The sequence below is a fragment of the Camelus dromedarius genome, chromosome 1 (genome assembly GCF_036321535.1).
Source record: "Camelus dromedarius isolate mCamDro1 chromosome 1, mCamDro1.pat, whole genome shotgun sequence".
In the NCBI taxonomy this organism is placed as follows: Eukaryota; Metazoa; Chordata; class Mammalia; order Artiodactyla; family Camelidae; genus Camelus; species Camelus dromedarius.
The window spans coordinates 73,095,522-73,109,520 of NC_087436.1; the positions used below are offsets into that span (position 1 = coordinate 73,095,522).

Consider the following 13,999-nt stretch of genomic DNA (forward strand, 5'->3'; position numbering starts at 1 on the left):
GTTTTAAGCTTAAAATGACCCTAATCCCTTCCAGAAGGCTCCCATCTCATGAAAAGATTGGCTTTTCAGGATTTTTTTTTCCCCATTACTGTCTTTTTGCAGAAACATTTATTGAGGACTTACTACGTGCCAGATCTTCTTCTAGGTGCTAGAGACAGAGCTAAGAACAAACACAGCAGGCAAATAATCCACACATTCCATCTAGTTAGGGGAGAGAAGCAATAACAAAATAAATAAGTAAATAATATAGTGTGTTAGAAGGTGGTGTGTACTATGTGAGAAATTAGGCAGGAAGTGCTTTGGGGTGGGAGTTCAAGTTTAAATAGAGTTCTTAAGGAAGGCCTCACTGAGAAGGTGACATCTGTGGAGACTTGAGGGAGAGGAGGGGATGAGCTCTGTGGAGAGCTGGAGGACAATTGTCCCAAACTGAGGGAACAGTAAGTGCAAAGGCCCTAGGGCAAGAGTGTGTCAGGCATGAGGGGAAAGAGTAGGAGGCCAGTGTGGTTGGATCCAAGAGAGCAAGAAGCACTGGATTAGTAGCCGATGTGCTCAGAAAGTAACAGGGGTCAGACTGGATAAAAAAGCTGTGGTATATTTATACAATGGAATACTATTCAGCCATAAAAACCAACAACATAACGCCATTTGCAGCAACGTGGATGTCCCTGGAGTACGTCATTCTAAGTGAAGTAAGCCAGAAAGAGAAAGAAAAATACCATATGAGATCACTCATATGCAGAATCTTAAATAAATAAATAAATAAATACAAAACAGAAACAGACTCACAGACATAGATTACAAACTTGTGGTTGCCAAGGCGGAGGGGGGTGGGAAGGGACAGACTAGGAGTTCAAAATGTAGAATAGATAAACAAGATTATGCTGTATAGCACAGGGAAATATATATAGGATCTTGTGGTGGCTCACAGTGAAAAAAAAATGTGACAATGAATATATATATGTTCATGTATAACTGAAAAATTGTGCTCTACACTGGAATTTGACACAACATTGTAAAATGACTTTAACTCAATAAAAAAAAGTTAAAAAAAAGAAAGTAACAGGGGTCACATCCTATAGGGCTTTGGAAACCATCCTAGTGACTGTGGTTTTACTCTGTGTGAGATGAGGAACTACTCAAGGGTTTTGAACAAAAGAGTAACAATCTGACTTCACTTTCTTATAGAAATAATAATTAATTCTGGAACAGGTTCCGCAAATGACCCAGCAAAGCCTCATAAAGCCGTATTGCCATTGAGCTAAGGCACTAACCAGACTCGGGGAAGCTGAGCTCCGAGCACTGAATTCAGTTCCCAGAAGTGAGGGTTCAACTCATAGCTCAGCTGGGCAAACTTTGGGCATGTCAGTCAGCATCCCTGAGCCCTATTTTTCTCATTGGAGAAATCAAAATAAACAGTACCTGGCCCATGGCTCTATTCTGAGGATCCAGCAAACACGGAATATAGAAGAACTTTGCAGATTGTAAAACATTGTACAGAGGTCAGGAGAGGTGGTGTGAGCAACAGCCATTCTGGTTGTGTTATTATCATTTCAGGGAAAATCAAGCCCAGGACCTAAGCCAAAATGCCAGGAATGCAGCCTTCTCTTTCCCATTACTTCTTATTAAATAGCCATGGAAACGAAGCCTCTTCCTGCTCCAGCGCTGGAGGTCAGTGAGAGACAAGGACCCCGCTGATCTCACCAGAAGGCACCAGTCAGGCTCCCAGAGGCTCAGTCGTAACTCAGGGCGTTTGCAGCCTGGGGCCTCCACGCTCAGTGGGGCTGCTGCCCAGAGGTTGTCCTAGTGAAGAACTGTGTCCCCTCTTGCGGGCCCCAGGGCACGAGGCTGCCCACAGATGGGCACCTTCTCCAAATAACCACAACCCTGTCTTCTCCCCCCACCCAGGCACTCCTCCTACGGAAGGCTCTTGGATGATCACGACTACGGGTCCTGGGGAAACTACAACAACCCTCTGTACGACGACTCCTAACAAAGGAACGTGGCATGGGATAAGGAGCAACTGTCTTTATTTATCAGTGCTTATCCTGTAGAATTAATTACAAGAACCTGATGCTCACTGAGCAACAATCTTCAGCCTTGTTGTGTTGGTTTGGTTGTTTTGTTTTCCTCCCTCTCCTCTGGCTGCTACAACTTCCCCTTTCTGGTACCCAAAAAAAAAAAAAAAAAAAAAAAAAAATTAAAAGTGAGTGGAGGCTGATTTGCAACTGACATGGGCCAAACTTGAGCCCTCCAGGCTGGACACCACCACGATGGAGGTGTCTGTACCCAGGACAGGACCCACGGCAAGAAGAACTGAGAAGAGGGGTCAAGCTGTGTCATCAGAGGTTACTTTTAGGGGAACTTGCCGCTTGTGGTATTTCACAAACTTTTCTTTGGGAAATTACATTAAATCTCAATGAGGGGAAAGGAAATGAGTGCTGGGAGGAGTTCGCCCTGCAGGTGAGGAGGCAGGATTCCTTTTTAATCTCTATTTATCTGGTTGTGTCTGACAGGATGCCTGTTCAGCTCTGCAAGCTGGATCCGAGCTTCTGAGCTGCCTAATTAAGGAAGGAGGAAAATCGAGGTGCCCAAGGGAGTCAGAGTAGCAGGCTGCTGTCAGATTTCAGTGTGCCCTCGACACGTCCTCCCCTCCAGGGCACCTGTCTCTGCTAAGGATGCCCATTCTGGTCAATTGCAGCTGAGATCCTAGTCCACAAGCTTTTAGGGGAGTTGTGGTTCCACAGGAGAAGGCTGTGAGATGAGTTTAGTTATAGAAAAGAAAGAGAGAGTTGTGTAGAGTGAGTGTAGTGGGGGGCGTGGAGGAGGGTGGGAGGGAAGGGAGGGCCCCATATGCACTGAGTACCTCATTCTGGGAAGTGGGACTCAGCCCTCAATACCCAGAGGGGACATGCACTGCTTGGAGGAGCCTGTAGAATCCTTGCTTTCGACCCACAGAGCAACTGGTTCACTGCCTTACTGTCTATTGGATAACGGCTGTAAACTATTTTTTAAAGAAATTTTTTAAAGGCACTAGTCTACCTGCAATTGCTCAGTGAGGCATTTCCATAGGAAACAGACATGGGGATTAATCCATTTATTCTTCCTGTAACCCTGCCTTACTAATTGTGCCCTTTAACAAGTGAACACCCCTGGGTACAGAGACATAAAATCCTGCATCACAAATTTTGAAAAAGAACTGATCATCTTTGTGGGCATCCATTTATGGCTGTGGTTTTCCAGCAGCAGAGAGGACATTTGAAAGTTTCTGGTGATATTTTTGGGTGTCACAACTGAGGGGTGCTAGTAGTGAGTGAAGGCCATGGATGTGCTAAACATCCCATGAGGTACAGGATGGCCCATCACAACTAAGAATTATCTGGCCTGAAATGTCAATAGTGCTGAGTTTGAGGAACCCTGATTTATTTCAATGCCCGTTGTGACAAAACCAGACCCTCCCAGGTTAGTGAGTTTATTTTTAACTAAATGAAATAATTGGTTGATTATTGGTTATATCTGAAAAGTGTTTCATTTGTTGGCTGATGGGTTGTTTTTGCTATGCATGCTTGCCTTTTGATTTCTATGTATTTTCTAGATAGCTTTATTTCATGGCTATAACTCTGTCCTCTTGTAACACAGAACATTAGTAACTCGCATCTTCTGTCCTGATTTCATGGAGTAGAAAATCATACATTGGCGTCTGTTTCCAAATGTGTTATATGGTCCCACGATATCATAAAGAACTTAAAGTTGCATTTTTATTTTATTTCTAAACTTGGCCCTGTTGCTATGACTCTGTTTAGTTTCCAGAAACTTGACCTTCAACTCCTCCTGTCACTCACTGTGGCTCAGTAAAGGACTGACATGAAAACGGCCGCTGCCATGCTGTTCTAAACCTTTCTGGTGTCAGAGACACCAGGACCGATGCCACTTTCCACAACCTGCCACTCCCACACTCTGAAGGAAATTATTCCTAAACTCCTTAGGTACCAAAGGGGAATGAGCAATCCCCAGAGTTGTTTTACAGCAGGAGTGAAGACCGAGAAGTAGGCTTCCAGGAATTCTCATATCTGTGATTATCTTTTTTTAAAAAAGGATATTGTCAGAAAAATGGCCAGGAATGACCAAGGGTGCCCCTTCTGACCATGCTTGGCCTGAATAATTGGCCCCCTTCCCTACCTTCACCCCCTTTATAAGCTTTAGGTTTGGCAAAGGACAATTCAAGAAAAACAGGACATTCCATATATTTTTTCTCCCTTGGTCACAAACATGTTGACAAAATGTCCATGAGACACTTTTGCAGAGGTGAGACCTGGATGTTGCTCTGGTCATAAGTACTGTGTCAGAGGGACCAGCCTCTCCCCAGGGAATTCTGACCGATTATAAATCATAGACTTAGCAAACATCTTCCTTATCAAAGGCTCCTGTTGTACAAGAGTCCTTGATGGACTGGTCATTCTTATTAACTTCCAGGTCCCTATGGTGAAGAAAGGGACTTGACCTACAGCAGATGCATTCAGCCAGGTGACAGTTTCCCATAAAAACCCTTAACACTCCTTGTTATGTTAGTATCAAGTATCAATGGGTTGAACCTTATTTTGCCAAGTGCATTTTTTCCTGTTCTTGAGTTGGCCAAGAAATTTAACTGCATTCAAGAAATATTGCTTAACACACACACACACACACACACATGCACACACACATCTGAAATGTATGCTAATAACTGACGTCCTTTACCTCAAGGAGCAAGTCTGTTCAAGTCTACCCAAGGGAAACGGCTCCAGGGGATTGAAAACAACCAGACACCATCCAGGGACAGGATTAGTCCTAAAGTGTCAGAGAGAATGTCAGAGCAGGAAGGAGGCCAGCAGCCTCTTCTCGACCATGGATTGCAAATGTTGACAGAGTGGGGCTCAACTTTGTTTACTTTCACCATGGCCCCGACAAAGTCTCCTGCCCTCCCTGGATGTCTGTGTCTTCATTTCTTAGGCAGGCGTGATGCTGTCATGTTGACCTCACCCCCTGCTACCTCACAAATAGGTTGTGAGGATTCATGAAATCATGTCTACTGCGTTTTCAGTTTCTGGAGAAAAATATTTATAGACATCTTAAGTATTACACAGGTGTATGAGTGATCTCAGTTTCTTGTTTGTTGTTATACTGGTGTGTCGTTTTTACTTAAATCTATAGAACGACAGCTGTATAGTAGCCCATCAGACAGCTGTTCCAGCTCCGGGCTACCCCCAGTGCCACTGGCTGACCTCCTGGGACCACAGAGGATGGTTTCCATCCTTGAGTGAAAGGATGGCCCAGGACACAGGTCTCACAGACTATTGAGTTAGGGTAATACATGGACACCTGAGCACTAAGAGCAGTAAACTGGCCTTGACCACCCCAAAGTCTTCTGAGTTCTTTGTGGAGTTGATTTTGGTTTGATGTCATCTGTTTGCCCTTCATCTTGCTTGCAAGGGTGCATGGTTCAATCCCTCGCATCTGGGAAACGAATTTTGCAACTGGGCCGGATGCTGATTTGTACGTTGATTCACCTTCTTTGCCTTTTACCTCTTTTTTGGCAAATGAATGTACCATTTCAACTTTGATTTTAAAGTGCTAGTTGATTTTGGTAATAGCGCTAACTATGAGACCAATGCTAACCAAGAGACCAATGACAGATTGCTTTCTTGGAGTGAGTTAGCCAACCTCATTTAAAGATGGAAAGACGTGCAACTCCTTTGATATTTGCTGTCACTGTATCTACATTTGTTGTAAGACATGTTGCATACTAATTATGATTATATCAATTAAAGTTTTTAAAAGCTTGCGTCTGACACTGGTGATTCACATTTTGATATGTTTTGTTATTCAAGCCATTCACTGGATATCCTCAGTACTGCTCATATTAAGTAGACCTGGCTTGTTCTTAGAGCTAATTTATCCCACATCAATAAATAATATTTTCTGCAGAGTGGGATGCCCCCTCTGATCTTGAAACAGAACTGAAGGATGTCAGAAATGAAGAAACTTCCCAAGCAGTGATTTTACTCTTAACTATACACCATGCCTTATAAAATAGTTGTAAAAGTAAACACTTTGGTTCAATTAATAGGTAGCGATACATAATCAAGTCTTATTGAGGCCATAATGGTACATTTGATACTTGCTTTGTTCGCCTTCAAAAAAGTCAGCCTACTCATCCTCTCTGGCAGTTAAATAGCCAGCAATTTCAATCATCCAGAATATAATTTCACCCCTCCAGAAGCCAACCAAAGACTATTCTGATTCTGAAGAAAACAGCAACAACAAAGCCTATGCATCTTGCAACACAGGAGAGGGGTGGATCCACCTGCAAACTAGAGCAAGCTGGTTTGAGGATGGATTTAAACATGAGGTCAGATTCAGTAAGTTTCGGTACCTGGCTTCCAGCGGCACAACATGGAGGCTTGAATGGATGGAGTAAGGTAGACAAAGAGGACCAAACATGAAACAGGCCCTTTCCCATCCATCATTCAGTCATTTCTTGAGGACCTGCCATGGGCACGAAAGCAAGTAACAGCTCCATTATTCCAAGCTGGCTTGAACAGGTTTGGTCGGAAAGCACGCTAAGCGTGCGTAGAAAGGAAAAGCTTAATAATAATGTGCAGTGTTTACACACTATGAATTCTTGGGTCCAAGTCCACTTTTCCCCTGTATCGTAGCTTTTCCAAGTCAGGTCATAATCTGTTTCAATTATTTAGTAACCTACCTTGAATCTTTTACTCTCCTAAAATTCAGTGGCACTTACCAATAGCTCATAGCTATATTTCAATTTTCGTCAGAAAGGACTGAGTCATATATGACACTTAAAAACACTGATCAAATTGGGATAACCCCTGTAAGAGGTATGATCTCTTCTCCTAAAGGATGCAGTCTTTGGCAAGTGTAGAATGGACTACATATACTGCCCTAAAACTGCATTATCTGTTCTGGTCAGTGAATGTATTGGGTTTCTGTTTTAAGCAAGACACTTAATATTTACTATAAAGAAGAAGTAACATATGTTCAGTAGGAACTTTTGGCTCCTGAGGGCAATTGTCTAATGTAATCCTTGCATCACTTCCCTGATCATTACACTCTCACCATCTTACAGATAGGGAAACTGAGGTTCCAGGACATTCAACCCATTCACGCATGTACTGCACCCTTCTGCACACGCCACAGTGACTTAGGTGGCCCCTGCCCTCCGAGTGTGTGCGGTGCAGTAAGTGGCAGAGGTGGGACTCAAACTAGGTCTGTCTGTCACCAGAGCCCTTGGTTGCTTTTCACCCAAGGGACTGGCATCAGATGTAAGTCTAACCCAGCTCTGAAGACTCACACCTCCTGGTAAAATGGGATCTTCCACCCCTTGCAAAGTCCCTCTCAGCTATTTTGGGCCATCTCGATGGTGTCTGGCATGCAGCCCGGAGCAAGCCCAGCCAGCTCCCAGGCACTTGTGCCCTGGCCAGGCACTGTCACCTTTCCGCTAACTCCTGCTGCCCTGCTGGGCTGTGTTCTCTGCCGAGCGGGAGACTGCCTCCCATTCCCCCTGTTCTGTCATGACGCCAACACAGGCCCCCACTGTTGCCCAGAGTGTTTGTGAGAGCCTCTCTCTCGGTTTCCACTGGCGGCCCCCCCGCTCCCCACAGCAGCCTGGACCAGGGAGGCTGACCTGAGGGTCACTGCCCTCTCTTGCCTGAAGATTCCATTGTGACACAAACTTGTCTTTCCTTGGTGTCATCATAAGAATGCTCATTCTCACATAGCACTTACTACGAGAAAGACACTGTTCTAAACATTTAACGTAAATTAACATCGCTGTGAGGGCGGTATTGTTGATATCTTCATGGTACAAACGAGAAAACTAAGGGCCAAAAGGCTGAGAAACTTGCCCAATGTCGTGCAGCTGGTAAGCAGTGAGGCAGGAGTCACATGTCAACAGCTGACCTCCAGAGTCCATGCTCTTGACCATTTCCAGGGAGCCCTCGCTCTGTGCCAGAGGTTCCTGGCACACACGGTCACACATTCGGCCAGCCAGCAGACAGGCCCACCCAGGTCTGAACCCAGTGTGGGACAACCTGGGCACCCAGCACAGAAGCAGGATCCCTACCTGAAGAGAAGTTCCTAGAGCAGCCAGAGGGGCTCACTCAGGGCTTCCAGCCGTCCAGACTCGGACCTGCCTGTAAGCAGATTTGGCGCTGCCAGCTGAGGTCCCCCACCTGACAGCCACTACAATCAACAGCAGGGGACTCCAGGCTGACCCTCCCCTGTCACCAGACCGACACAGCAGCTGTGGTGACAGAGTCCAGACCACTGTCTTGTTCTCCCACTGGCCATATCTCCCTTGGCACTTGGACAGAATTCACTGCCACAAACAGTGCTGGGCAGAGTGTTGAAAAGTCCCAGCCCGTCAGAAGCCCGGTGCTGTCGGCAGGTGTGAGAGACAAATGCCGACCCCCAGCCCCCGTGCCGGGACATTCAGCCCTGGAACGAAGGTTCATCAGGGAAAAACTAAAGCCAGAAACACCTCTTCTTGTATTTCTGGAATGTATATTAAAATCTTAGTTCAAAGTTAAGGATCTCATATAGACATGAGAGTCTTACAAAAACTTTGCAAGAGCAGAAAGAAGAAAGGTTAGGGAGGCCATGGCAGGTAACTGCTGGCATTCTTGGGTCTCTGAGAAGCTGACGTCTCAGGCTGCAGCAGTGAGGCACGTGGTTCTCAGGAGCTCACGGGGAAGCCGCAGGTGCCTGCACACCTGACGGCAAAGGTTTCTGGAGAATGACTTTGCCTTTTCCACAAACCACTTGTGGACAAGCTCTAGCCAGAGCCTTACAGGAAAGAAGATTGCAAGTGGTTCCTGCCTTCTCCTCTGTATCGCAAAGGAGGTCTTAGGGCGGTAACAATGCTGAGCTGAGCATCAACAGGTGAGTCCAGTCCTTTCTTCTTACCCCAGAGTAGAACTTCAAAAAAAGAGCACCGCTTCATTCCTAACATGACATAACTGGCCCTTATACAACTGAGGGTGCTCTCACCTGCCCCCGAAAAGAAAGACAGCATCCCATGTGTCACTTAATCTCCAGGAATACCCACTCCTAGTTCAGATGCAATATTCCTTTGCTACCCTGCGACTTACATGCCACATTACAGGGTTAACCGCTTTGTATTGGAAGGGAGCGGTGAGAAAGGAGAGAGAAGGGACTGATTAACATATGTACCTATATACCTGTCAAAGCAAGAAGGAGAATGTGCATAGTTAGGAGAAGCTTCTTGTCTGCAGTGGGTCACGTGACACAGTGGTCTCTGCAGCTTTCTTAGCCCCTTCGCAGGTCCCTTTTGTTCTCAGCCAACACCTCCCCTGGTCGTGTTTCTTCACGTGGCAGGGTGACGCATATGTTCTGTCAGAATGTGAGTACAGCTTGGAGGAAAGAAAGGGGGTTGCTGAACTGGACACTGGTTCTACAATTCTCTCGCTTTGTCTTGCTTCTAGTCACTAAATCACTACTTTTACATTTATTGTTGTTACTTCTACTGTCTTTAAAGATACAGTAAATGAAGTTTTATGAAACCACAAAATATGTATATTTCTATTTTGACCTAAATTTTTTTTCATTTTGACCTAAATTTTAAATGAACGAGAGAGAGAGCAGCTCACATTGCATGTGATGTACCAAATTCTTTCCCCTCCCTGCTTTCAGTGCTCTTCCCTCTCCCCTCCCCTATCCCTCCAGCCTGCCTCATCCACCCACCCCACCCCTGCCAAATAGAACAAAAAAGGTGGGGGAAGGAAATAGAGAAGGGGTTCAAAACCCCCCTCAGCACTTCTCTTGCTGCAGGCAGAGCCATGGTCACCCCCACCATCCACCCACCAACCCTTCCCAGCTCCCCACCTCTGCTGGGGTCTTCTGAGAAGGATGCAGGCTTCCGAAAGCTGGATAGAAGACCTGCTGGGAAGGGCAGAGGAGAGTAAGAGCAATGTTTCCTTTAATTTATTCACTTTCAACGTGGAAGTTCCAAGGCTCATACCTCCCTCTGCATCCCACCAACCCCACCCTCTCTCCAGGCTGCACATGGTTTTGCTGACCCTTGAAAACAAGTTCTGGAGCCGATATGAGATAAAACGAAATATAGAGTGAATAATTCCCAGTGATGATTAATTTCAGGTTTCAGGGGTTGTGTTCTCTCCTCTGAACATCCATTTCTGGAAAGCAGCCACGCTCACCGAGAAGCCTGCTCATGGGGGCACAGCCTTGAGGCCTTTGTCTGTCACCTTCCAAGGGTTCTCAGCATCACCTGGCTGTTGGCCTCTTCTCCTCCAGAGTGGAGAGGGTAGATTTTCTGTCTATCTCCCATAGGTCAGTTTTAATGCCCCCATCAGAGTTCAGGTACATCCCTGAGCTAGAGGACTAACCTCCTGAGTCATCCTCGAAGGCTGACAGGTAGCTCTTCAGTAAAGAAAGGCACAATTATTCTTTCCTAGCCTCTCTGAGCTCCTAGAAACCGAGGCAGCTGGTTCCCTGCAAGGTAATAGGCTCTCAATCCGACCACAGTCAAAATATCGAGCAAAGGAGAACTGGAAGACTAGAGAGTCAGCCAACTTTCCATCCTTTCCCCTTGGTCCTTCTCCACACTTAGGACACCAGCTGTGAGAAGAGAGGGGCAGTGGGAAACCCAGGCTGCCACATGGAGGCATATGGGATTGAAGACCAACAGTGATGCACTGGCTTGAGAGCCTCATGTTTGCTCTATTAAAGGCCTTGCAATTCCCCTATGGAATAGACTGTGACAGCATTATAGCACTGGAAGCAAAAATTTCATTTGTTCATTCATCACTCATCAAACAGTATTCACTTACACATTCTAGATGTAGAAACAAATGAAACAAGACATGGTCCTTAAGATGACAGTCAATCCTCAGAATGCTTTCAATCTAATCAAAGAGTGAAATCTGTGATTCCGTTCAGAGCTGTGGGTACCCTGATAGAGGAATGTGCAGGGGACAGCAGGAGCACAGAAGAGGATGTAGTGAAAGGATGGAAAATGGCCTGACACATTTATTTCCATCCTCCTCATTCCCAGATCTCTCTCTGATCCACATTGCCCCGCTGTCTACCTAATCAACCCCCTGGGTTCCTTCTCTACAGACCCATCCTTTGCCATAAGTCCAATTTTATCTTGGAAATGTACTTTCTTCCTCCTAATTGATCCATTAGAACCAGGAGTCTTGGCTTCCCCTGATCCTGGTCACACTCAGATCAACCCTCTCTTTCAGAGCTTGCTAGGTCCTAGTGGTGCCCCAGCTGGAACCTGGTAAGTATTGTGTCTCTAACTGCGGAAAGAAAGCAGGAGAGTGAGGAGAGAGGAAAGAGGAGACAGGAGAGGGAGGGCGAGGGAGAGAAAAGCATCCTTTCCTCACCTTACCACAGTTTCCTAATGATCACGAAAGAGGCAAATGGCCTTTCCTGACTGTGCCCTCAGAAGGAAGGGAGACAGGGAGAAGGGAGAGGACATGTGTTGAATTCCTGTCATGTGCCTGCACCTTGAGGAAGGTATGAGGATCCGTTTAGAGACCAGGAAACTGAGGTTCAGAATGGTTAAATGACCGTCCCATGGTCACAGAACTAGAAAGAGGTGGGATCTCAACTTCAAACCCGGAAATTCTTACACCAAAGCCCACCTTCTACTTAGTATGACAGTGCTTCTCAAACTTGAATGTGCCTGCAAATCACAGGGTGTCTTGTTAAAATACAGATTCTGAGCCATAGTTTGGGGTGGGGCCTGAGTCTGCATTTGTAATAAGCTCCCAGGTGGTACTGATGCTAAGGGTTCCAGGCTTCCCTCTGATTATAAGCACCAGGTAATATAAAATGAAGCCTTCTACTCATAATCCCAGGTGAACCCCCAGGGCCTGACCAGAAGTTCCCAACAGAAGTGGTACACCACCTCCTAACCCCAGGGCAGCAGTGTGCAACAGCATAGATTGGTTTTGATTGGTAGTTGTTGCTATGACAGTGGAGTTACTGGCATTTAGCATCTGGGAGTCAAGAATGCCACAGATCCTACAATATGTGAAATAATCCAGGTTGGCATTCTCCGGAAGGTCCTGCACGGCCCGGAATTGTCCCATACTTATTGTGGAACTCTGAACAGCAATGTGGGGTGTCGGCGCTGCTGTCAGACACCATCCCTTTGGCTGCCTTATCTCCATTACTTGTTCTCAGTCATTAGAAACATCAGCTCTGCCCTCCAGCTGTTCTGCTCCAAACTGTCATCAGTGACAGCTGCTCTCCAGGATATCACTGCACACGCATGAGTGCATGTTGATGTCTTGCTTCCCAGAACTCCAATGTGCCAATAGAAAAGATGGGCCCAATCAGAGAGTGGGATGGTCACAAAGTTCTGAGTACCCCCAAAGAGTTCAGGGATGCTGCTATCATACAAACTTGGACATTTTAGGAAAGCAAGTAAGCCGGATAATAAGTTCCTATCATTTTGCATTCCACGAGAATTCAAAAGGTATTTATTGAGAAGATGGGAGAGGAGCTGACATCTAGTAAGCTTCTCCCACTTACCCATAACTGGACAGACACGTTACAAATATTATTTCACCACATATGTAGCATGCAGGAGTCATGACAAACTCGGACTCTGGGCTAGAGTGATTGGGTTTGAATCTTGACTCATCTAATTACCAGTTGTATCACCCTGAAAAAATATTTCCCCTCTCAGCTCCTCAGCTTTTTCATCCATAAAATGGGGGTCAGAAGGGGACCTGCCTCATTAGGCTGCTATGAAAGGTACATGAATTAAGACCTTCAAAGTGCAGACAAATTGCTAAGTGTATGTCCACTAAATAAAACAGCCATGCAAGATAAGTTATTTTTTCATATTTTACAGATAAGGAAACTGAAGCTTACCCAAGTCTACACAGTGACAATCTGGTAGAATTTATCTGATCAATCATAATAAAAATTAATATTCACTGGGAACTGATTGTGTACCAGACATGATTTTAAGTAATTTAGTAGCATCAACTCAATTAATCCTTACAACCACTCTAAAAGATAGGTGTTATTATCCCCATTTTGCCATAGGAAGAAACAGACTTGCCCAAAGGTCCACATTTGTTAGTGGTAAATCCAGGAACTAAGCTTGTGAGTTGGCTTTGGAGCCCAGGTGCCACAGTTCCAAATGTCATGCTTTATCCGTTTCCTTACCTAACCCTGTTGGTCTCCTACTCTGTGCCTAGCACTGAGCTAGGCATATTCTGGGATTAAAAAGAAGCAAAAAGTCACAAGGGTTACTTTCTTATGTATATGTGTGTGTGTGTGTGTGTGTGTGTGTGTGTGTATATATATATATATACCAGTCAGCCATAAAAAAAAAAAAAGAATGTAATAATGCCATTTGCAGCAACATGGATGGACCTGGAGATTGTCATACTAAGTGAAGTAAGCCAGAAAGAGAAAGAAAAATACCATGTGATATCACTTATACATGGAATGTTTAAAAATGACACAAAGGAACTTACTTACAAAACAGAAGCAGACTCACAGGCATAGAAAACAAACTTATCATTACCAGGGGAGAGGGAAAGGGGTGGATGGTGGAGGAATAAAGTGGGATTTCGTGATTTGCGGATACAAACTACTATACATAAAATAGATAAACAACAAGGTATAGCACTGAGAACTATATACAATACCTTGTAATAGCCTATAATGAAAAAGAATATGAAAAGGAATATATACATATAACTAAATCACTATGTTGTACACCAGAAATTAACACAACATTGCAAACATGACTGTACTTCAATTAGAAAGAAAGAAAGAAGGAAAGAAAGAAGGAAGGAAGGAAGGAAGGAAGGAAGGAAGGAAAGAAAGAAAGAAAGAAAGAAAGAAAGAAAGAAAGAAAGAAAGAAAGAAAGAAAGAAAGAAAGAAAGAAAGAAAGAAAAGAAAAGAAAAGAAAAGAAAAGAAAAGAAAAG

The 13,999-nt window shown here is 44.9% G+C and overlaps 1 protein-coding gene and 1 long non-coding RNA gene across 2 annotated transcripts in view; one reads left to right on the plus strand and one right to left on the minus strand.

Moving 5' to 3' along the window:
* Nucleotides 1-5,818, plus strand: part of PARM1 (prostate androgen-regulated mucin-like protein 1) — a 99,872-nt gene extending 94,054 nt beyond the window's left edge. Inside the window, exon 4 of the mRNA XM_031470711.2 lies at nucleotides 1,906-5,818. Within this exon, the coding sequence (XP_031326571.1) occupies nucleotides 1,906-1,990 (85 nt within the window). The 3' untranslated portion in view covers nucleotides 1,991-5,818. The remainder of the gene's footprint in view (nucleotides 1-1,905) is intronic.
* Nucleotides 1-7,034, minus strand: part of LOC135321223 (uncharacterized) — a 29,904-nt gene extending 22,870 nt beyond the window's left edge. Inside the window, exon 1 of the long non-coding RNA XR_010380793.1 lies at nucleotides 6,410-7,034. This is a non-coding gene — a long non-coding RNA (uncharacterized LOC135321223). The remainder of the gene's footprint in view (nucleotides 1-6,409) is intronic.
* Between the last annotated feature and the right edge of the window lie 6,965 nt (nucleotides 7,035-13,999).